Source organism: Vitis riparia, chromosome 6 (assembly GCF_004353265.1).
Source record: "Vitis riparia cultivar Riparia Gloire de Montpellier isolate 1030 chromosome 6, EGFV_Vit.rip_1.0, whole genome shotgun sequence".
Classification (NCBI taxonomy): domain Eukaryota; kingdom Viridiplantae; phylum Streptophyta; class Magnoliopsida; order Vitales; family Vitaceae; genus Vitis; species Vitis riparia.
In genome coordinates, this window is record NC_048436.1 from 9,621,351 (window position 1) to 9,645,966 (window position 24,616).

At 35.5% G+C, this 24,616-nt stretch overlaps 1 protein-coding gene across 3 annotated transcripts in view; it reads left to right on the forward strand.

The window, feature by feature from the left end:
* LOC117916145 (ubiquitin carboxyl-terminal hydrolase 8) overlaps positions 1-24,403 on the forward strand; it is a 39,240-nt gene extending 14,837 nt beyond the window's left edge. The window contains exons 6-13 of one of the 3 annotated variants that reach the window (XM_034832018.1): positions 1,778-2,134; positions 2,243-2,434; positions 2,718-2,888; positions 4,068-4,325; positions 4,452-4,600; positions 12,198-12,749; positions 15,904-16,177; positions 23,849-24,403. In XM_034832018.1, coding sequence (XP_034687909.1) covers positions 1,778-2,134; positions 2,243-2,434; positions 2,718-2,888; positions 4,068-4,325; positions 4,452-4,600; positions 12,198-12,749; positions 15,904-16,177; positions 23,849-23,965 — 2,070 coding nt within the window. In that variant the 3' untranslated portion in view covers positions 23,966-24,403. The remainder of the gene's footprint in view (positions 1-1,777; positions 2,135-2,242; positions 2,435-2,717; positions 2,889-4,067; positions 4,326-4,451; positions 4,601-12,197; positions 12,750-15,903; positions 16,178-23,848) is intronic. The other 2 variants (XM_034832019.1, XM_034832020.1) reach the window with 2 other exon arrangements.
* The last annotated feature ends 213 nt before the right edge of the window (positions 24,404-24,616 follow it).

The window sequence follows — 24,616 nt, forward strand, 5'->3', positions numbered from 1 at the left end:
GGGTAAGGGCAATGGCAATGGTTTGTGAATACCCAAATGTAGAGGTGAGTAAGTTAGAGGCAGGAAGGGCTTTGGCCAAGTAGTTGGGGATGAAAGGTAGAGTTTCCGTTTCTCCCTTTGTTGGGTCTTGAGGTATTTTCTTCATAGACTCCATTGATAAAGCAAAATTCCTTCATGAGAAGTAATTTATAAGAGATGTTATGGGGTTTACTTCACTTCTATTCCTATTTTTGGGCCTCTTGCACCAATGCTTTTAAAGGTATTCCTCTCAATGTTGTTTAGCTCAATTGACATTCAATGTGCAAATCAAAAGGGTTTGGATAATTGAGAGGAACTTAGTTAGGACTTAAGGATATGGCATCTATGTATATTGTTATTTGGTCTAAAGCTTTTTGTATAGGCTCCTTATATCGTGGAGGAGTTCAATCGTATTTTGATAAGATTTTTACAATTTTGGGGAGGACTCCTCATCCTTCTCATGTTCTTTTTATCCATAATTAATGCATCTTTTGTTTCTAATAAAAAAAATAAATAAAGGGGTAAATATTCAAGCATTCTGGATGGTCACCTTGGGTAAACATATTTTGGGTTCCTTCCACATTGATAGAAGTGAAAGGAGTCCCTTTTCATATGTGGATTGAGAAATATTTGATGCATCTAGCTGATGGGTTGGGGCAAGGTAGCTGAAATTATTGATGCTCAAGTAAGCTTGTCAATCTCTCTAAGGTTTGTCTAAAAGTTGAGGTGAAGGAGAATGCTGTGATTTTGACTATTATGAAAATATTAGATGGAGCGTGGGTTTTTACAGCTATAGTGATAGTAGTTGGGGAAGAAGAAGATGGCAAAGAAGTTTGTGAGTTGACTTGGAGCAAAAGAGGTTTGAACTTAAGAAGGCTAGCTCACTATCAAGAGATGGAACAAAATCAAAGGATGGAGAAGCCTTCACATATTAGAGCAGGTGGCAGTGATAGGGCTTCAGTGGAGTAAGACTGCATCCCATCAAACCATAATTTCAGTTCAAATTTCAAAATCAGTGGCCCATTAGTTTCGGAAAGGTCCGGGTCTTTTACAACTTTGGACAGGGCTGGAAACGCAGTGCCTTATTTTCTAAAAGGGCTCCCATGGAGAGGTGAGGGTTAGGCCTAGTTTGTGGACCAATCTGAGAAGGGTATCTTTAACAAAAAGAAATAGGCTCATCAATGTGCAGGGGGCCCAAGACGAGACGTGGGCCAAAAGTAAAAGATAAGTGAAAGTTTGCTTGTACAATGTCATTATAAAAGCCTGCTTGTACAATGTCATTGTGAAAGTCTGCTTGAAATATGTTCATAAGGTTCTTCAGGATACCATTCCCCAATTTAATGGTCTGTTGTCAGAGGGAAGCAAATTCTTGAGGGGCTCTTGCATTTGCTATATTTGGTAATGAGGCTTTTCAGTATCCAAGGGAAGTGAGAAAGGTACCATGGTTGAGTTCTGTGCAAGCTTTTACTGGGGTTCAAATGTTGTCTAACAGAACCCTCTAAGTGAATTTCTAAAATTTCTCATAAATTAATGATAGTAAGGTTCTCCATCTCTTCAGTGGGTAACTCTAGTGAGCAGTTGTTTATATACCATTAAAATATGAGGTCTATTCTAGCTTCTGATTTGCTACAATGTTTTCCAGGCATTTTGTTTTAAGCTGGTACCTTACCTATAATCTATATATGAAATTATTTTGTCACTCCATGTGTTTTATGTTGTGGTACTTAAACATGGGCACTTCTGTCATGCTTCTTTACAGATTCTCCTGGAGTTGCAAGTTTATGGGTTATCAGATTCCTTGAGGTGCAGAGAAGGGAAGAAAGATGAGATGGCAGCACAGCACTCTAATTTGGCCGGTTCCTCTTGTGGTGCTTCACTTATGATGAATGGTAGCCTTGCCTGTATGAACTCTAATTCTGTTCACACCAATTCTCCAGTCTTTTATGGAAGCTCTGGTGAAGCTGGTTCTTTGGGCTTGACGGGATTGCAGAATCTTGGAAATACTTGCTTCATGAACAGTTCCCTCCAGTGCTTAGCACACACACCAAAGCTTGTTGACTATTTTCTTGGAGATTATAGTAGAGAAATAAATCATGAAAATGCATTGGGAATGGATGTAAGTCGCCCTGGAATAAGTTTCTTTTTGTGTTGTCTTCCTTTTTATGTTTTATGTAGTTATTAAGTAGCCTTTTCAGCAAGCAGTTTTATCTTGTTGCCTTTTTAGTGTCTGCATTTTTTTGTGCAGTCAATTATTCAGTATTTACTTCTTGGCCAGGGTGAGATTGCCTTAGCTTTTGGAGATTTAATAAGGAAGTTATGGGCTCCTGGAGCAACTCCAGTGGCACCAAGAATGTTTAAGTCAAAGCTTGCTCGTTTCGCCCCCCAATTTAGTGGATTTAATCAGCATGATTCCCAAGTAAGGTTTTCTTGCTGCTCTGAGAAAAGCTTTTTTAATTTTCATTTCTTTTCTTTGAGGTTGGGGGGTGTGAGGTCGCTCATTTTCCTTGATAATTATTATTATTCTTTTGAAGTATTATCAAAGAATGGTGGGTGGGGTCAACTCCCTGAGGTCTAGGTCCTCATGAGGAGTCCAAAGGACTCTACCATGGAAGGTTCCTTGGTTGTCAAAAAAAAAAAAAAAAAAAAAAAAAAAAAAAAAAAAAACAAATCTCTTGACATTTATGGATTTTTCATGGTAGGAGCTCCTTGCTTTTCTATTGGATGGGCTACATGAAGATCTCAATCGTGTAAAATGCAAGCCCTATATTGAAGCTAAGGATGGAGAGGGTCGGCCAGATGAAGAAGTGGCTGATGAGTATTGGAGGAATCATTTGGCTCGCAATGACTCTATCATTGTTGATGTGTCTCAGGTGAGTACCATTTTGTTGAAGTTCCCTCTGTATTTTTTCTCTGAACCTGCAAAATTGCAAGAACATTAGTGCGAAACACATGATAAGGATGGACTTCCAAGACCTCAGGATGTTAATCTCACTAAAACAAAAAAAAAAAGCCAAAGCTATCTTTTTAAACTCTAGTACCTAGGCTTAAGGTTCTTGTTTGTGAAGTTTTTTGAACTCTAAAGCTTTTGAGTTTGTTGGACTTCATTGAGTGCTTGTAGTTTTAATTGGTGACGTTAAAGCCTTGGATAGAAAATGGCATCAGATTGTTGATCTTGTGACTTGTTTGTTAGAAGACTTAAAATTTTCAATTAATTCAGTTATACTAGGATTTCAATTCTATGAGTTTTGTAGCGTGTATGGCTGTAGGCCTGCTGATGTATTAGGCCATGATTAGTGATTGTGAACTTGTGGTAGCATTGGTGCAATGCTCTAATAACGAGTTAACTAAGGTGTCATTTGGATACACTTGTTTTCTGTTTCTAAAAGCAGAAAATTGTAGTAACTCCTATATTTAATATAACAACTCTCGGAGACTTCAAAAATATAATGATTTTTAGAAACTGTTTAAAACTTTTTTTTACTATCTCAAATTTTAAAATTCTTAATAGTAATTTTTAAGGACATAAGATAACTCCATACTTTTTATATATGAGTTATTATGTTTTATATAGAAGTTATTATTTATTTTTATTTTTAAAAATAGAAACAAAAAGTGTATCCAAATGAGCACTAAATGATTGAAATTCAAACATAGCTTGATTTAAACCAATAACAATTTGATAGGATCAACCCTTATATATTTATGCAGTCACATTTTCTAACATAAAGACATATTTTGATCATTCAACCATGTCTACAACTTTTTGTTTGTATCATCAGATCATATATATGACAAACAAAAAGTAACTCTAACCATCTATGAGAATCTCAGATTGGATTGTGTTGGAATTTTTTTATTACATCGGATTCAGATGTATATCTTGGTCAGATCTGACTACTGTCCTATACATGTGTAAAATATCAGTTCACACAGACACACACACACATATATATGATAATTCGAAGATGAAATTAGGTGCTGTTGCAAATTTTCAGGATAATTTTCTTTACATTTTTGACTAAATGCGTTATGCTTATTTTTAACCACAGGGACAGTATAGGTCAACGCTAGTGTGTCCTGTTTGCAAAAAGGTCTCCATTACGTTTGATCCATTCATGTATCTGTCTCTACCTCTACCTTCAACAACAATGAGGACAATGACTTTGACAGTTGTGAGTGCTGATGGAATTACTCAGCCATCCCCATGCACCATTACTGTGCCCAAGAATGGAAAGTGCGAGGATCTTATTCAAGCTTTAAGCAGCTCATGTTATTTAAAGGATGATGAGACACTATTAGTAGCTGAGGTATATTGCAGCCATTGTGTTAATCCAAAAGTCTTTTGCTTGTGACGGCGGTTAGACTGGTTATGCTTTGTGTATTAGTGTCTATAATTTTCATTTTGAGCTCTGAAGCTGTGGAGTTCTATACAGATATATAACAACCGGATTATACGTTATCTGGAGGATCCGACTGATTCATTATCTTTGATTAGAGATGGTGATCGACTGGTTGCTTATCGTTTGCCAAAGGTTACTAATGAAGACCGTTTAGTTGTATTCATGCACCAACGGATTGATGAGTAAGTTCTGTATGCTTCTTGGTTTTATCATATTTTTAATATGTTGTTTCGTCCATAATTTCGATATATATCCCATGTAGTTTATTCACCTCTGCTTGAGTCATAATTTGTAAGTTCAATTATGAAGAAAATATTATACTGGAATTGTTTGACTACAGTGCAGTATGGTTATTTCTCTAAGAAAATGCAGTTTGAAAATTGGAACTAGAATTAAGATGCTGTAAGTCTGGTTATTTATACAATCTGTTTACACATTTTTATTTTAAAAAATTGGGAAAAAATACGGTAACATATATTTGTTCATCTAGAGGGATATTAAATGATTGTACTATAATTTTGTCTATGCAACAACTTTCTCCTTGAGTTATGTGGGTTATAAATTCTGTGGTAATATAAGTTCCTTGGATCATTAATATATGAGGTACCAATGACATCCTTAAGTTTTAAATGAGCTTTATGTAGTGACTTGCTGCGTATGTTTTTTTTCCTTTAATTATTTTTTGATCGGAAACTGAATAGATCTTTTCTTTTAGAATTTCTATAACCTATAACAACTGTCAGCAATTAATATATTCATATTAATATAGTCTTAAATGAAAGTTGTTCACTTAAATTTTGGAATTGAAGATGTTGGACTGAAGAAGTTCCAGTTGGATAGTAGATCAAATTAAGGAAATTAGGAATATAAAGTATTTATATAAATAGGTACCCTAGAAAAAAGGGCACATCTAGTATTGAGAAGCATACAAGGCGTGCTAAGGTCTGGTAAATAAAACAGTATTTATAATCACCGGACCTACTCTCCTCCTATTCTAGAGTCTCCTAAAACCCGAACTCCTATTCTCATCAGAGCAAATTGTGTCCCATGTAAGTAGAATGTCTTCTTTGTCGAGGCATCATCACCCCAAAGGAAATCTCTCTGAATCTTTTCAAGTTGATTTTGCACCTTGGTTGAGACAAACTATTTCACATGCATATTGTTCTTTGTTGGGGCATCATCACCCCAAAGAAAATCTCTCTAATTCTTTTCATGTCTATGTCGCAACTTAGTTGGGATCACAAAAGAAACTCAATCCACCATAATCTCTGCTACGATGCTTAGGGAGAGGAAGAAAGGAAATATCTTTGAATCTATTTAAGTTTATTTGATACCTTAATTGAGATTGCAAAAGAAACTCTATCCACCACGAGAAAGAGAGCCATTTACCTAACAAAGCTTTATTGAGCATCATGAGCCTTCTAAAAGACCCAAACCATCTCTATTCTCTTCCAAACAAATTGTCCCATTTAACTAGGTGAATTTTCCTCTTTGTTGAGGCATCACTTCAAAGGAAACCCTTCAAATCCTTTCAATCATATTTCACACTGTAATTGTTTTCAATCAAAAGAAACCCTATCCACCATGATCTCCCTTACCTTGGCTTTTTAGGGGTGGGAAAGGGAGGTGAAGGTGGAGGTGTAGCCCCCTAATACTTGGTTTCCACTCCCCCAACTTGAATAGAGCCCTATGGAAAGCATCTGCCACTCTTGTCTTAATGTTAGCATCTTCAACATCTCCCTCTTGATTGACATCACGCCAAATGAAATTTCTCTAAAGAAATTCTATCCACCATGATCTCTATTACCTTGCTTAGAGGGAAGGAGTTAAAATTTCCCTACAAAAAACTAAGATCTTCATCCCATTTAGCCAAATTCAGCCACATGATTAGATGATCTTGGCCAGGAAAAAATTGTCTTTGTGTTGGGGGGGAGGGGAGTTAAGGAGGTGGTGAGAATCTTCAGCCTAAGTACAAACTATACAAAGGAATGAACTACACAGTCAAGGGGTAAAAACCCCCATCAAAGAACTCAAGATCTTGCTCCCCTCTTGGCCCAGTTCAGGAACATGAGTAGATGAACTCCGCCTCCAAGAATGTATCTTGTTAAAGAATGAATCCTCCTACCTGGGAAATAACCACCATGGAATCCCCTTCCACTGGAAAGTTCTTGCTGCTCAATCTAGAAGCTAAAGTAAACCTTCCAAGATTGGTAAGAGCTTGACTTCAATACCAATCCAATTCAAATTCAGATTGGAGAAAGCGTGCAGTGCAACGATGAAAGTCTAGCATAAAGCTATGATGGGAGAACAAATTACAAACAACTGATTTTCTCTTTTCTTTGCTTATATAGAGAGATCCACCAGGGCAAAAATACTATAGATGCAAGATATAGAAGGGGAGTGAATGCTTTCTTTTTTGTCATTTTTTTTTTTTTCAGCTGTGAATTGTTAATGAACCCAATTCATTCGTCGACTCTCGATCTAATAGTTCTATCAAGCATGAGTTCTATTACAAGGTATCGAGCCTATGAATCTATTCTATGTTTTTTATTTGCGATTCAGCAGTTAGTCCTTGAATCTAGAAAGAATACAGAAATAGAATAAGAGTCCACTTCGAATGAAGAAATAATAAAAAATATTGTTTCCAGATATCTTCGCAATTGGTCAAATTCTAAGCACCCCTTTCACATGTGAGCTTCTAATCCAGAGAGATTATGCTTTGTAAAAAACCAAGAAATTCTTTGGTTGTAATGATTCTAAGAGAAGGTAGGATATATACTTATCATCCCTAGGCTTCTTTTTATCCTCAAATATTCTGATGTTATTTATTTATTTTTATTTTTTTAAAATCAGCCATATGAGTGAAATCAAAGCAGGGAGGGAGCACTGCCACATAGTTCTACCCTCTGCACTGGCAGCAGTCTATCCCCCTTCCCCCCTACCAAAGCTCTCAAAGGAAGTAAATAACTACAAATGTCTTGGGTGGTCACCAAAAAGAGACAAAAAAAAAAAAAAAAAAAAAAATCAGAAAAATAAAAATGACCTTCTAAAGAAAGAAGATGCATCCTGAAGAAAAGAAAGAAGATGCATATCTGCAACTCTAAAGATATAGCAATGAAGATCCAACTGATTTTTCACTCAGCAAACATAATACATGTTTGTCTGGACTTCTTATAAAGTTTATGAAGTTGAAAACTATTATTGGTTTAAACTTCGGGGGGGATACTAAGTATGAACCAAGCAAAGGCTTTGAACTTACAAGGGCTTTGTTTTACCAAGTTAATTTAGCCAGAGAGGAGTCATGTTAGCACTGATAGAGAGGAGTTGGAAGAAAGGTCTAGAATGTAAAACACTGCCTTTATTCAAGGTTTTATATATTTGACAAAAGTTTGAATTAGACAGGAAATATGTATATAAAGTATGGAGAAGGGAGGTGATGTCTGTAGTTTCTTAGTCATTAAGATTCTTTTGAAAATTAAAGATCTAGGTAAAAGAATAACTGTATTTAAGGACAATGTTAGCAATATAAGAATTTCTCCATCTTGAAATGGCTTCGGTGGATGCGGTGTTGTATCTCCACAGCTAGCCTTTCTGTTATGGTTAATGGGACATCTTCAAGTTTCTTCTAGAGTCTAGGGGTTTAAGGCAAGGGGACCCCCTCTCACCATACTTATTGGTGATTGCTATGGAGGCTCTTAGTTGCCTTCTTAAGAAAGTTGTAAATGGAGGTTTTTTGGTAGCTTGCAAGGCAAGGGGTAGAGGTGGTGAAGGGGTTCAAGTGTCTCACTTATTATTCATTGATGATACTTTGGTTTTTTGTGGGGCTTCTCAGGATGAGATGATGTATTGAAGTTGGATTCTATTGTGGTTTGAGGCCATTTTGGGATTGAGAGTTAATTTGGATAAAAGTGAGTTTATCTCGGTAGGAGGTGTGGAAAACGTGGAGGCTTTGGTTGCAGGTCTTGGGTGTAAGGTTGGGAGTCTCCCATTCTCTTACCTAGGATTGCTTTTAGGTGCTCCTTATAGATACGTGGTTGTTTGGGATGGAGTCGAGGAGAGATTTAAGAAGAAATTGGCTAGGTGGAAGAGCCAATACATCTCCAAAGGAGGGAGGATCACCTTGATTCAGAGCACTTTGGCGAGCATGCCCATTTACTTGATGTCTGTGTTTTCTTTGCCCAGAAAGGTTAGATTGAGGATATAACAAATTCAGAGGATTTTTTTGTGAGGAGGTGGGGCTCTTGAGCGGAAACCTCATCTTGTACGGTGGGGTTTGGTTTGCCTAGACAAAAGTAAAGGGGGGCTGGGGGTAAAGTCTCTCTCTACTCTCAATAAGACGCTTATGTGCAATGGAGCTGAAGATTTGCTAATGAGAGAGGGGTTTTTTGGAATCAAGTGACCATGGGAAAGTTTGGGGAGGAGCAAGGGGGTTGGTGTTCCAAGGAAGTGAGGGGTGGGTATGGTGTCGGGTTGTGGAAAGCAATTAGGAGGGAGTGACATGTTGTAAGCAGTAGGCTCTCTCTTGAGGTGGGGAATGGACAAAGGGTGAAATTCTTGAAAGATAGATGGTGTGGGGATTCACCCCTTTGTGTTTCTTTTCCCACTTTATTTGCTTTAGCTGTCGTTAAGCATGCTTGGGTCAAAGATGTGTGGAGAACCATTGAGGGAGGGGGGAGTTGGAGCCCACACTTCTCTAGACCTTTCAATGATTAGGAGGTGGATGAGTTGCACAGGTTTTTTCTGGGCCTTAATGGGAGAGTTCAGCAGGATGTGGAAGATAGGGTGCTTTGGAGAGAAGACTAAATGTGGGAAGTTTTCCGTTAAGTCTCTTTTCAAAGCATTAGATTCAGGCCCTCCAGTCTCTTTCCCCTCGACTGTCATTTCGAAAGCTTGTGTGCAGCCTAAAGTGAGTGTTTTTGGGTGGGAAGCTTCATGGGGAAAAGGTCTTACTTTGGACCAACTTCAGAAGAGGTTGACCTTTAGCGAATAGATACTACCTTTGTCAAATGCATGAAGAATCATAGACCACATTCTGCTCCATTGCACCAAGGCAAGGACTCTTTGGGCGATGTTTTTCTCTCTTTTTGAGGCGCAGTGGGTGCTGCCAGCCACTGTCAAGGCGATGCTTTTGGGCTGGGACGGGTCTTTTGTGGGAAAAAAGAGAAAGGAAGTTTGGAGAGCAGGCCCTTGTGTATTTTTTGGACGGTTTGGAAGGCAAGAAACAAAATTGCGTTTGAGAAAGAAGTGCTGTCAATCCAAAGACTTAGGAGTTCTTTTGTTTATTTCCTTTGGTCGGAGACGAAATTGTTCATAAAAGATGGTCCTTCGACTTTAGTTGATTCTATTGATTGAGTGGGAACCCGTTGAGGGTGGGGTTCCTTTTGCACCTCCGTTCTTGGCAACTGATTTGTTCCAGCTGGGGTTCCTTTTGTATACTTTCAGCCGCTGTTTTGGTGGGTTTTTTAATACAGTTTTTTCTCTTACTTATCCAAAAAAAAAAAAAAAAAAGAATTTCTCCATCTTGGGAATATGAACAAATATAGTAAACAATTGTTGAGAGGTTGGTCCCCTACTGAAGGTCTTCCCAGAAGTGCATCTTGGATCTGTTACCAATAATGTGTCTTATGTGTGGAGAAATAACTATGCCTTGGCGAATTGCTTTCAAAGGATAGTGATGACTGTTTTGTGGTTGAATCAGCATCTTGAATGGTATTTTACAATCCATATTTGCTTTTCAATGTCAGGATATCAAAGAGAGTTTTGCTATGTTTGAGGACCTCCAAGTCATTTATTAAGTAACTCCTTGTTTGTTAAAAACACCCTCAATGCCTAACCCTTCCTCAAGTTCAGTTTACTCTCAGTCTCTCAGTTAATTGTCCCTATTGGGTTCCTCTTGATCTGACTGGGGGATTTTTTGAAACTTCTCAGTTTAAGCAACCATGCTAATTAGTGTCTTAAAGATCGAGAGGAAATAAGGGAGAAACTGGGCCAGGAAAAATCTTGGGTAGTCCTCTCTCCCAGGGATGAAATGACCTTTTTCCGGCCATTGGGTCTCCTGGAGACTTTAACAGCCGTAGGTTCCTGAAAACTGGAAACTTTAAGGTACCTCCTAAGGGAAGGCCAAGCTGCTTTGAAGGCCACTTGCTAAAGGCAGATGTTAGCTATAACTTTGGGGTGTGCTCCTGCTAAATATTGAACTCAGACAAGATGCTTTTACAAATGTTAATTTTCAGGCCAGAAGTTAACCTAAAGGTTTTGAGGGTATGCCTAATGTTAGATAAGTTGTCTTTGCTTGATGATTAGAAAAAAATGGTATCAATTGCAAACTGGAGAAACTTTGTGCACATTTCGATTTATTAATAAAAACTAGTTTTGAAGAGCAGGTATTTGAAAACAAAATCAATGTATAGTTTCTTGAATTTTTGGCTCAAAAATGTTTGGTTTTGATAAATTTTGAAAACAGTTTTAGCAAAGGAGAAAATTGTCAAAATTTCTTCATACCAGTTGGGAATAGTTCTAAAAATAATAAAAACAAAAAGAAATTGTTTACCTAATTCTAGAAATTAGTTTCAATTTTATTACATTTTGTTATTTTTTATTTGGTTAAGTTGTAAATAAATGGACATGCATAAAATTGGGTGCACATCCATTTAAATCTAACCATTCTTAAGAATGTTACACGAGATAAACATGCATAAATCAGATGAACATCTATTTAAATCTAACCATTCTTAAGAATGTTGCATGGGATAAAGTTTCTATGTGGGAGACTGCATATAGAAGACTATGCATCAATGCAAAAGTACACATGTTATCTTGCTTAATATCAAACAGATTATTAACTATTTAATTATAAAACCAAATAATAGTGAAAGTGGTTGTCAAATTAGATTGAAATTAATATTCATTATTTGACATGCTTAAATTAGTTTAAGTAAGTTTATAAATGATAGCAAATTATCTTCCTTATTAATCAAAGAAAAGAAAAAAATCTAAGAAGAACAAAGTTTAAACAGAAATTTCAAAATTTTACTAGAATAATATATTTCCTTTTTCATATTTCTTAAATTTATATAATATACTTACAAAAATGCTATTACAAAATATTATAGATCAATTAAAATAGATTATGTGATATTTATCTTAGTTTGTCTTTCTTTAAAAAATCCATCTCTTTAGCTAATTTAATTTTTTTTACTATTTTTAAAGATTTTTGCTCATCCTTTTCTTGTAGAACTTAACATTTAACTTTTTAAATGCCCTCATAGTATGTAGGTCTAGAAGCTCCTAGATTCTCAACAGAACACATGTTGGGTAACATTAATTCACGTCCAGCTGATCAATAGGGTGAGTTTAAAGCCTTAAACTAGGAAGAAAAGGCAATTTATCCCAAAACTACAATCTTAGGAAAGGATCCCTTTTCCTGCCCACTGTATCTGATTCTTTATGGATTTTTAAACAAAATAGGGTTAAATGATCAGGTTAAAGATCAAAGAGCCATTAGATATCAGAGTAGAGTTGAGGAGACTGTTGATGCTGCTAATTGTACACAAATATTTTGTTTCATATCATGATTGTTACATTCTACCAGGATACTGGTGGATCACTATTAGAATGCAAGATATCCATTTTCTTAACTTTCTATATACCTCTTTTATCATTACATTAATAATGTTTATAATCCTTGCTCTGTTAATTTCTGAAGGCCTTATTAAGTCACCTTCAAATGAAAATATCAACCTTGATGTACAAGCTATCTGATAAGACTTATATTGTCAGGCAGTACATCCATGGAAAGCTGAGTTCTAGTTGGAAGGCATTTGGGATTCCTCTTGTGGCAAGGATTTGTAATTCTGTTAATGGATCTGATGTCTATAACCTGTATCTGAAATTGATTAATCCATTCCAAATAAGGAGTGAAGGTGTCAGCAACAATTCTGATAGCAGTGAAAAAACTGTGATTGAAGAAGTTAAGGAGCTGAAAGATGCCATAAGTCCTGTTTTGAGTGCAGGTGCAAATGGCATCAATGAGACATGGGTTGACCCAGACTCTGATGCTGAATTACAGTTCTACTTAACAGATGATAAAGGCGCAACTAGGGCCTCCAAGCTAGTAATGGATGAGCCAGTGACAAGGTTGCCCAGGCGGTTAAATCTACTTGTGTTTTGGCCAGAGAAAAAAATAGAACAGTATGATACCCGCCTTATTAGCTCATTACCTGAAATTTTCAAGTCTGGTTTTATTGCAAGAAGACCTCAAGAGTCAGTCTCTCTATATAGATGCCTTGAAGCTTTCTTGAAGGAGGAGCCTCTTGGACCAGATGATATGTGGTCAGTGTGTACACCAGCTCTTTAATATTGAAAATATTCATACATTGTTGATAGCTACCCATTTAATATGTGATACACTTTGGGGTATGTTAAGATTTGTTATTCCATAAAGGATTGAGTTTTAGTTTGTTGGTTTGATGCATTCTTTCAATATTCCAGGTTTTATTGGCTTTATTTGTTGGTAGTTAATTTAGGGCAGTTATGCTCCACAAAAGCTCTGGACTTATTGGTTTATTTGTTCTTATCACTTTGATTGCCATTATAATCATTCTCATCAAGCTTTCTTCTGCTTAATATTGACAACATGATATTTCTTTTATTTTATTTTATTATTGTCTTAATTCTCTTTATGAACTCAAACTAGTGCCATTTTTATTTGTGCAGAAGAATAATCATATTGAGAATTATGTTGTTTCTTTATTAACCAGTGGAGCAACTTCTTGTTGTCTATTTTTGAAAAATCTTTTCGAGTTTAGTTGCTATCCAAATATCCTTATTTAAGCTATTTGGCTCTAGTTTAAAGTTCTGTGCAAAGTTACTTGTGGCCAGTAAAGCTTAGGTGCAAGGCATGAAAGCAAAGCATGCCTGAACAAAGGAATGCATATGTTTAGGTAAATTTACAAAAATAACCTTGTCTAGACAAAAAAAAAAGGAAAAAATCTTTATGACAAAAAAGCGAAAGAAGCTGAATAATCAAAATCATGCTAGGTCCATGTCATTACTACCCAAATTTCACTTGTAGCAGAATAATCTTTAAATATGTAGAAAAAGTAAATGAATATTGTGAAAAAAGAAATTTAAGAGAAAAGAGTAAGTAGTAAATGTTATGTACTATAAAATATTACCCATAGAAGGATGGTTTCTAGGATTTGTTTGTATGAAAAACAGGAGGTGTTGTCTAAGTCAGGATATCAGATCACTCAGAAACTGAATTAAAAAGGCAAAGAAGAAGGGAAGCCAAAAAAATCAAAAGGGGAAAGGAAGACAGACAATTTAGCTGAATTAAAAGCATGTAGAAGAAAAGGAAGCTTATGGTTGGTCTTATGACTCTTACCTTCTTGCTAGCCAAATCTCTTTAGAACCTTATGGAAATTGAAGGGCTGTTGATTACGCCTTGTTGAAGAACATGTTTTTTTTCTCTTTTATTATTGACTGTAAGATTTGTACAATGAAACAACATAAATATTGTGTAGAATTATACAACAAAAGGTTCATAGAAGAAGAAAAATATAAACTGATAAGTTAAATTATTGGAAGGCCATGGTTTTCATGTGCCTTGTACTTGGTTCATTTGGTACCAGACCATGTGATTCTGGTGCACCTTGCTGCACGTTGTTGCTTTTTTTTGCCTTAGCTCACCTTTAATGACACTGGTTTAAATGTCCATTATGTTGATCTGTAACTGGCATGCCCCAAGTTTTGAACCCAAGACTGAAACAATACCCACACAAGTCCAAATATCAAATCATACAGAAGTTTTAGGCTAAACCATTCTTAAAATAGAACTATTAATTAAAATATGCTAGATACGACCAAAGCCACTTAAGTAGTGTTGCAATTCTGACTTTAAGACAGTTTTGCAGGAAGATTTAATTTCCCCAAATATAAAATTCAAGTTTAATTAAACTATCTCCATAGCATGAAGGGCATTCTTAAGCTAAGCAACTAAATCTGTTTCTTGAACTTTGTCATTCTTGATGTTTGGCCTGAATCATATCCTTGGTTATTTTGTTCTTACTATGTTGAGAAAGAGATCATTTTGTTTGGCCATGAGACTTTTTGTTGTTTGCCACAGGAATGAGTACCAATTGTGCTTTGAGTTTGTCCAAATTGCATATACATATTTTCAGATCCAAGGTAGCTACATGAACAATACAGTTAAGGGGGGAGATCAGTTTGCTCCTTAATAGGAGTATCTTTCATGTGATAGGGACAGTTTAATTAAATTTGGAGCTTTTATATTTGGGAAATTAGAGCATATTATTTGCAGTTTTAGTGGTTCAAGTATTATTTAAACTGTGAATCATTATTTGACTTGAGTGTTAAGAGTCCCTCTCTCTCTCTCTCTCTCTCTCTCTCTCTCTCTTAAAGCTTAATCAAATCTAGTTTCTATACTTTTCCCTGCTTAAATCACTACTAAATTTATCAGTATTCAATTTGTGTTATTTTGGATGTTATAATCCTGATTGACTAGGGAATTCATAATAGAAAATTCATTTTGAAGAGCATTTGTTATTTCTTGTTGGCATGTGATTATGGTAGAAGAATTGCTATTTGAATTTTGCACAAGGACTATGTTCATTCAAACGTCATGTTAAAACTTCACATCTACAGATTTGGGTGATAACAGAGAAGTTTGAGTTTGTTATTAGATTTCTAGTCAAATTAGTTTCATTATAAATTGATTTATTTTGGATTATGTTTAAATCAGATTCTAGGACAGAAAAAAACTGCAGAAAATTTCCTCTTTGCATTAGCATAACTTAAATGCTTTGCTTGTACAATGCCCCTAGATTTCAGAATAGAAATTGTGTAAAATCTATTTAACTTGTTCAATGGAAATCAAACACTTCAGACTTTTCAAAATTGTTAATGCTATGTCTAATAATTTTTTGTACTGAATATTTTTCTGAAGTAGATGTGCCTATTTACAAAAAAAGTTTTAGCATAATTGGAGATTTTTAGACTTGGTTATGATTTTTGAAGTTTGCTAGGGTTGAATCTAGTACATTTTATTTAATGGTTTTATTGCCAGTACTTGATGGTTTAAATTTGAAATAACTGTGTGGTTTTATGATTGGACTTAGTTAATGGAGATTAGTTCCAGTATGGGTTTGAAATCATGAGTTGATCCATGGATGGGGACTCAGATCTTGGGATTGGGATCCAGGGTGTGAACCCAAGGGAATGACAAAATTTTGGGGTGAAAAGTTATTTTTTCATGCTTTTTATTTTTTTATTTTTTTATTTTTAATTTATTTTTTTTTAAATTTTTAAATTTTAAATTTTTTGTATTATTAGTTTTTTAATTTATGGTTTTACTGTCTAGTTTGAAGTTTCACATGTAATAAACATTTTTGTTGATTTTCTTGTCAAAAATGTGGTCTGCTATTGTCATTCTAATGATTGGTATTATTATTATATGTAATTTTAGGTACTGTCCTGGATGCAAGACTCACCGCCAAGCCAGTAAAAAATTAGATCTTTGGAGACTGCCAGAGATCCTGGTTATTCATTTGAAGAGGTTCTCTTACAGCCGGTTTATGAAGAACAAGCTGGAGACATATGTTGACTTTCCTGTTGATAATCTTGATTTGTCAACATATATAACCCACAAAAATGGCATGGTATCTAATCGTTACATGCTTTATGCAGTTAGTAATCACTATGGAAGCATGGGGGGTGGTCATTATACTGCATTTGTCCATGTAAGTGATGCTTATTGTTTAATAGTGTTTTTTTTTCCCTTTCATGGAGCATTTTTATTTTTTATTATTGTAGATTTCAAAATGAAAATAAACTAATATTAAAAAAAAATATGATGAGATTTTTTTTGTTTCATACAAAATGAATAATCATTCATTCATTATTCATACAAACACATGGGGTCTCATCACTTTTTTCATCTTTTTATTTTTTTTATTTTTTTATTTTCATTGATTTATGTACAATTATTCATTCATTATTTTTTCAAACACATGCGGTCTTATTGCTCCTTTTTTTTCTTTTTTTTTAATCTTTGAGCACCCATGGACTCTTGGACCTCCATGAGCAATTCCTGTGTTCTATGTTCAGAATTTTAGATACAGAGCAGTTTCATGATTTTTTCTATTCAATATATTTGAAAAGATCTTTTGTGAAAATACTCTGTTATAATGATATCTACTGCCCCAATCCTGGGATGCTGATAATTCCTTTTTATTGGTCTAAGCTCAGTTCTTATCAGTCAACATCTGTGTACTTTTTTTCATGTGCAATACCTGTGTCTCTGCAGATAGGCTTGTATGTTGGCATGTGGCTTTGACAAGGATTTTAATGCCACTCTTCAATCTTTCTGAGTTCTGATATCTGGCTGTTCAACTTTTGTTACAATTCACTTCATTGGCACTTCATTTTTTTTTTTTTCATATTTTCACATACATTGAATTTCTAATGACACAATGGGAAGGAATTGGAAACAGGGGATAAAGAAGGGAATAAAAATGCTACTCTTGCAAGTTTCTAGACAAACTATTTTTATTGGCTGAATAATAAATAAATAATTACCTACAATCTTAGGTATTTATAGAGTTAATTTTAAATTTCTAATAGTAAAACATAAAGTAGAAGTCTAAATAATATAGAAAATTATTATAATAAAATCATAATCAGAATATAAAATATAAAGAAAGTCTAATCCGAATAGGAAACTTAAATATATGGAAACCTATTTTAAGTGAGTCCCTAATTGTGAACAAATTCTATTTTTATTATATTAAAGTGGTTTGGCCTTAGTATATTTTTTGAATGATCCTGCATCAGTTTCTCCAGGTAGGGAAAAACTCAACTCTAACAAGAAAACTTTTTCCATTTTAGTATATATTTCAAGATCAATCCTTCTTGACTCTTCCTTCACAACCCACATACTCTTACTAGTTGGTTTCCTACCATGCTCATGTTCAAAATCTTGACTCGTCAGCAACCCTTTGGTGTGCTTATTTTGGTAGGATTAGTGACTTCTTCATTAAGGGGCTGAGATATTAACTTCTCACCATCTTTGTGGAATGAATATGTGTTGGTTTTAGTGCCATGAACCATGTCTTTGTCATATAGCCATGGTCCTCCTAATAGAATGTGACAAGCTAAGCACAACATCTCACCAAGCCTCATTATTAATGGCATCCCCCATAGTGAATTTCATTAAACAATGGGTAGTAACCAACACTTTTTTCTTCTTTCAAAACCATGCAATTTTGTAATTGAATAGTATGCTTTTCAATGGGCAAAATCAACTTTCAACCACCTCTTTTGAAAAAATAGTCTTGTTGCTACCACAATTAAGACTAAACTCGTACACCTTATGACTACAAAAGATATGTATGAAAAATACTATGTTGTTTCTAATCTTTCTATTCAATTTATAGTGTTGTCATTTCTTGAAAAACCTTAGAGGATTTACCTTACATTGAAAAATTTTCAATGTCTTATCTTCTTTGGCGTGTTCATCATATATTTGCTCCATGGATGAAAATATTGCCTAAAGTCAGCAAAATATTGGGGATATATCGGTATATTGGTACACACCAATGTGACATATACATGGGAAAGATCATTTGATCAAAAGTCATGGATTTGTCCCAATTTTATTTGAATTTTTTACTGTTTTTCTGATTTTATTGGTCTTTTTTTTTTTTTTTTTTGGGCAATTATGCACCATTTTATATGCTTTTCTGGATGGTCAACATGGTCAATTGGTCATCATCCTAAAATTAAAAAAAGGGTGGAGGGCTGGGACTCTAACCCACACCTCTTGCATGAGATGATGGGCATGCAACCACTTGGGCAACTTTGCCCTTAGATATATAAGTGCATAGATTGTATGGATAGGATAGTTCTCTCTCCTAAACTTTAGCATCTCATAAAAAAGCGAATACTCAAATAAAATTTTACTAATTAAATTAATTTTCATTATTTTATTTTCAAATTCCATTTAACAAATGGTTAAAAAAAATTAGTCGTAATAATCTTCTTAATGAGTTTTCTTTATATCTTTTGTATAGTAATTAAATACTAGATAAATATAAACTTGTAAATACAATTATAAACATATATATATCATCATCATCATTTCTTTTATTTCTTGAATACTACATAGATCATCATTTTAGTATTAAATGTAATTTCAAATTCTACATATTATTGTGGAATGTCATGAATTATTATATCATCATATATTGTTTTCTTTAACAAAACAATTTTAATATGTGTATTATTGCTTACTTTATCATTTCTTGGAGTTTTTTTTTTCAATATTTCTATGAGTTTTAATTAATTTCAGCCCTACCGATAGTTTTGTCCGAAGTTCTGCCTGATATTTTCAAATATTTCTATAAAATCCAACTACCGATATTTTTGTAATTTTTGATATTTTAATCCTTGATTGGCTTTGACAGCTTTTGTTCTTCATACTCATCTTGTATTTGGTTTACTCTTCGTTGTGGAAATGCATAAGTATGCCATATTTTAGCACCGGTGAAACTAGTTTGTGACATAGTGCTTGGTTTTGAAGAGCTTTTAGCTAGGTTATTTTGCATTTCGAACCTATTTACTTCCTCCCCCTTTTCACCCCTATCAACATGGAGCAGTTTGACTAGTTATGATGGTCTCCTGCTCCTTCGTTTTAGCTCTTAGATTACTCCAAATACTCTGGTCAGCAGCTATATGTCTATGCAGCGCACCATCAAAGCGCTCGAACATCAGATTTCTTGCATCACAGCTCCATTACTTTTGTTTTAGCAATTGAGGCATATTGTTAGGCATCTTGTAAGTTAAACCAACAAACCACACACATCTCATCTCTAATTGATGAATTCAAGTCTGCAAGATAAAGAGATGTCATTTGTTCACTGCTTTCATATAAACTGACCTGAATGGAGAGATTATCAAACTTAGAAGTGTATTCAGCCATTAATATACCTCTTTATTTTAATGAGTGGAACTACTCATACTACTCCATAGCATAATCTCCCAATAAGATTTGCTTTGCACCTTTGCTTTCATGTGGTTCCATGTGTTGATTTTCAATTTGCCTTGTCTACTATGTTATTCTTCAACTCACTTCCACCATTAAAGTGTAGTACCCTTCAACTTAGCTTTATAAACAATCAAAATGTAAGATGTTTGATTTGTTAGGTAGCATTAGTGGGAAATGGGAAGGAAGAAGTCAGCTAGGGGATGGTTTGTGGTGTAATCAAAGTCCTTGATGCAGCACTCCCTTGTGCTTCTTAGTGGATCCCTTGAAGCCTTTATTGAAGTTTATGTGGTGCGAGTCTTAGACTTTTGTTATGCCCAATAGGTACTTTCACGAAGAATCCCAAAAGCTTTGAGAGATGGAGAACTGAGCTTAATCAATGACTATATTTTCTAGGGTAGCAAATTTCAACAACACTAATCCTTTTTAGACTAGTTTTGGAAAACAATTCAATTTTTAGCTTTACCAAATTGCCCCCGAAAACACGAAGTCGGAGTGAAACTACAAAAAAAATCCAACTAGTGTTTGAACGCCCTGTAGGGAATGTTTGAATGTTGGGATAAACATTTGAACATTCCTTGAGGAATGTTCGAACGTTCTACTAGATATTTGAATGCTCCTTATTGGGTGTTCAAATGTTTGCGCTGAAAACCAATCCTGACTTTGTTTCTTGTGCCTTTTCTGCACAATTTCCATTTTAATTTCTTATTTTAACCATTCCATAAGTTTTACCAACCTTGATGCATCCTTACCTTGAAAATGGCGACTCTAAAGTAATCCAAAATCAATCCTAATGAAGTCTGAAGTCCTCTTGCAATCAATAAGACCCAAGGAAGAATCACATTCTAATCTGTAACAATGGAGCAAAATTGCCAACTAAACCTAATACATTAACACACAGTTTGCTCTATGGAGACTCCTTACCTTTGGTAGTGTTAAGATTAACTTTGATACTTGTTCATTGGTTGGTGGAGGTGGAGATTGTAGGTGTTTGTGGAGATCATTTGGCAATGTGGCAAGACTATGCTCAAAGCTAGTTGAGCCAAGGTGAATTAGGGCTAATAGAAGTGAAAACAATGGGTGTTAATGATTTCAATGGGGTAGGGAATTCAATTTATTTTTCTTGGTTTCTTAGGGTAAGAGAGGGTTTAGAGGTTGGACCATGGATCTGCAAGACTATCAGTATAATGAAGGTTTTGGGGTGCTTTTCACATGGATCCTTAAACTAGTCAATCAAGTAGCTGACTGGTTAGCTACTACTGTTTCATCTTTGGTCGTAAATAGCTTTGTGGGGCATTTTTTGACTCGCTGAGACAGTATTACCTCTAGGTCTAGGAGGACCCTAGCAATTTTAAATATTATGCCTCATTTTCTAGGGCACTGCATTCTTCTCTTTATTCTTGAACTATAGCTCATTCTTCTCCATAATTTTTATTTTTTGATAAGTGAGAAAAGGCATCAAAAGGGATAAAAAATGGAAAAGGCTTATGCAGAACACTATTTGCCAAACAAGGAATAGAATCAAGAAACTTACCATTAGCCCTTAAAGAGTTGTTAGACCAATTCAAATAAAAATTTGAGAAAAAAAACTTTTTTGTAGTTTGATTTAGGACATCCAAAGCCTCAAAATTTCTACAGTTCCTCTCTTTACAAATGATTCAAAACAAGAATAAAAGAATTGTTCTCATCACATTTTGCTCATGAAACCCCCATGCCAACAAAGTAAAACCTTATTTATTGACCAAGAAAAAACCCAAGAAGGACCAAAGAGGGAGAATAAATGGTGCCACATGATCTGGGCTTAACTACAATTGATGAGGATGTAGTTGGCTGATTCTCTCCCAGAGCTTGCACAGGCAGCCGCAATTAACCAAAGGCCAATCCCTCTTTATAAGTTGGTCAGTCATTAAAGTTTTCTCCATCTGCCTTCTAAGTGAAGACATCCTCTATAGGAGGAGCCATAGAACCCCACACGTCCTTAGCAGGGAAAGGGCCACCAGTTGAAGAGTCCAAAGATCTATTGAGGAGTTGGGCAGATCTCGTCTTTAGCACATCCTTACACTAAACAATTTTCAGTCTCAATGCACCATCACTGACTGGATGTGCTGCAGAAACAACTCCACTCATCCAACTATCATGGAATCTCCTTAGAAAACAAGCATTTTAGCATCCTAAGAAACAGACTAGTTCTAGATGCATTCAACCACTTCAGACAACTTTCTACAAATCAATCCCATATCTGCCTCCAAGCTCTTCCACAAATTTACCTAAAATAACCTGTCTCTTGAGATTATCTTGCTCCAGTGCAAATCTCCACAGCCATTTACCAAGTTGAACGTTATTTAGAATTGGAAGTTTCAAAAGTCAAACTGATCATATTCCCTGAATAGACGATCAGACGATCGACCATTTTACTAGGTGAAGTTACTTCCCATAAAGACCACCCCCCCACCCCACAAAAGAAAATTGTGGCAAGTCCTCTTGAACCTAAGGCACACCTCCTTAAGAATGATAAATGGGAGACAAAGTAAGTTGTTAAACTGAAAGAGTGCTCTATATAAGAAGAGTCAAATAGAAGGATGAAGTAATTAGCAAACTAGCATTCTAAACAAGTATTACCATTTCCAAGAAGCAAGTGTTCTATGGAACCTATTTCCAACATTATCTTGCACTGTACAAACCAGAACTGACGAAGGAAACTACCTAAGGAGCTTCATCTACTGAAATGAGCTTGCTTTTCTCTAGATTCACTTTCAGGCATAAACTACCTCAAAATTAAGGAGAATAAACCTCAAATATAATAATAATTTACTACTTGCTTTCCAAAGAGAAGAAAGTCATCTGCAAGATGTAAATGCCAAATCTTCTTTCCTACTCCTCTACCCTTCACCATGAAACCATTGATGGAATCTCTCTCCATCACCTTGGACACGAAACAACTCAGAGCTTACATGACTGACACCTACAAAAAGTGGGAAAGAGGTCACCCTATGATAGATCTCTTGAGCCCTTAAAGAGGGTGGTTGGACTGATATTCATCAAGACAGAAAACCTCACTGAAGAGATACAGGACTTTATCTACCTCGTCCCCTTCTGACACAAACCTATCTTGCACACTACAAAGAGGAGACTGTCTTAATTAATATGGTCATATTCCTTTCAATATCCAACTTGCAAGTAGCCTCTCTCAAACTTTTTCTTTTGCATTCAATAAGCTTATTAGCAACAGGGATTGCATCCAATTTTGGCTTCCTACCATGAAGGGCATTCTGGGATTTGGACACACTTTCCCAATAACCTTCTTTTAATCTATTCATCAAAGCTTTCTCAATCTGTAGCAGTGGTGAGTGAATTGGACATCTGGAGTCTTTTATGTCTTTTCTTCCATGCATGTTTAGGGACCAAACAAAAAGAGTTGCATTTACGCTCTTTTTCAAAGACTCATCTTCATGCAAATAATGGAAAAAGCATCAGATCACCTTTAACTTTTTTCTAACTATTCTATCAAAAAGTCGCTTTGAAGCCATCTAGATCACCCTGTGCTTTACCTCTCTTTGTTAGATAAATGTGCAAAGAATTCTTTTCCTAAAGTTCCCTGTAGCTGCCCCATAATCATGGACCAAAGATTTGAAAAGTCTCAAGGAGCTACTCAATTTTCATTCTCAGTCTGCTGATGAAGGTACCCCTCTAATATTCATTCATTATTCTGGAGAATAACTTGGTTGCTTTTATTCACAAAAACCCTGGAATGCTACCACTAAGAAGTCTCTTCTGCCACTGCCAATTGATTACGCTACTCCAAAGCAGAACTCCTAACCTCCAACTCTGCTTCTGACAAGGCTCTCTCCTTCTCTTTACATGTGTGAAAAGTCATCTGCTCCAAAGTACCAGCCTTATGCAATGCTGCCTTCTCAAGAAACCCTCTGTTCCAAAGTTTGACATCCTTCTTAGAGCCTTAAATGTCCTGGATAGAACAAAACTGGCTAGAATTATATTAAACCCCAAAACATGCTCTTCCCTGTTTTCATCCCACAACCTTCACCACATTAGAGATGTTTTCCTCACAATCTGCTGAGACAAGGAAGTGATCTTCTCTATAAAAAGAGTCAATCCTGATCAGCGCACCAAGTAAAGGCCCTGCCAGACAGTGGAAATTCTTAATCTTTAATCAAATGTGTGTTTCCTGTGGTTACTGCACACGCATGCTCGCATGCACATGCAAAGGAAAGAAAAGAACTTGTTTGGTTTAACACTAAGAAATATTTGATTGGAGGCTTAATTCTTTATCTGCTATATCATTTATTAAGAATGATGGCTTTTGTTGGTTAAGTTTTAACTCACTCTTTCTCTCTCTCTCTCTGTCTTACAGCATGGGGGTGATCAGTGGTATGATTTTGATGATAGCCATGTTTCTCCCATCCCTGAGGACAAGATAAAGACTTCAGCTGCTTATGTTCTTTTCTACCGGAGAGTTGTAGATGTATGAGGGTGGAGGTATCAAATTATTGAAGCCATATTCAAGGTAGATTAAGTTGGTTCACAGATTTCATTTTAATCTTCTGTCTTACAAAATAGCATTCTTTGGTCTGGCGTTATTTAGTTTGGATTGATCGAGTTTCCTGCATGGACGAAATTGAGAGAGTATTAGCCTTCAGATGATGGCGAAGATAACTGTAACATAGAAACAATCGAAGAGGTGAGATTTATACCCCAGAGAACACCTTTTACATCTGTAAAAGAGAGAGAAAGCCCTAACCCTTTTTGTCAGTTACAGATTTAGGAAGTTTTGAGTTGGAGGGTTTGCTTTCCCATCCCTATGAAAGTGTATTCCTTGATTACTTCTTTGTAACCGGGACTGGTGGATGATATTAATGTTCCTTGATACGCAATTGAATGAATCATATTCCGCAACTTTTGGTGTTCATAGTCTGAGTCTGAACTTAATTGTAAATGCAAAATTTGAATGCAGGGATCATGTTATTTTCAATTTTTCTTCCTACTCTAGCATAAAAATCAAACCACCATCCCCCTTTTCCTTGTCACAAGAGGCCATATCTGTGTGACGGTGCTTCAATGACTTCTGGTTGACAGCGAAGTCAACAGCTCCGCCCGTGACTCACTTGTGGTGGGGGTTGGA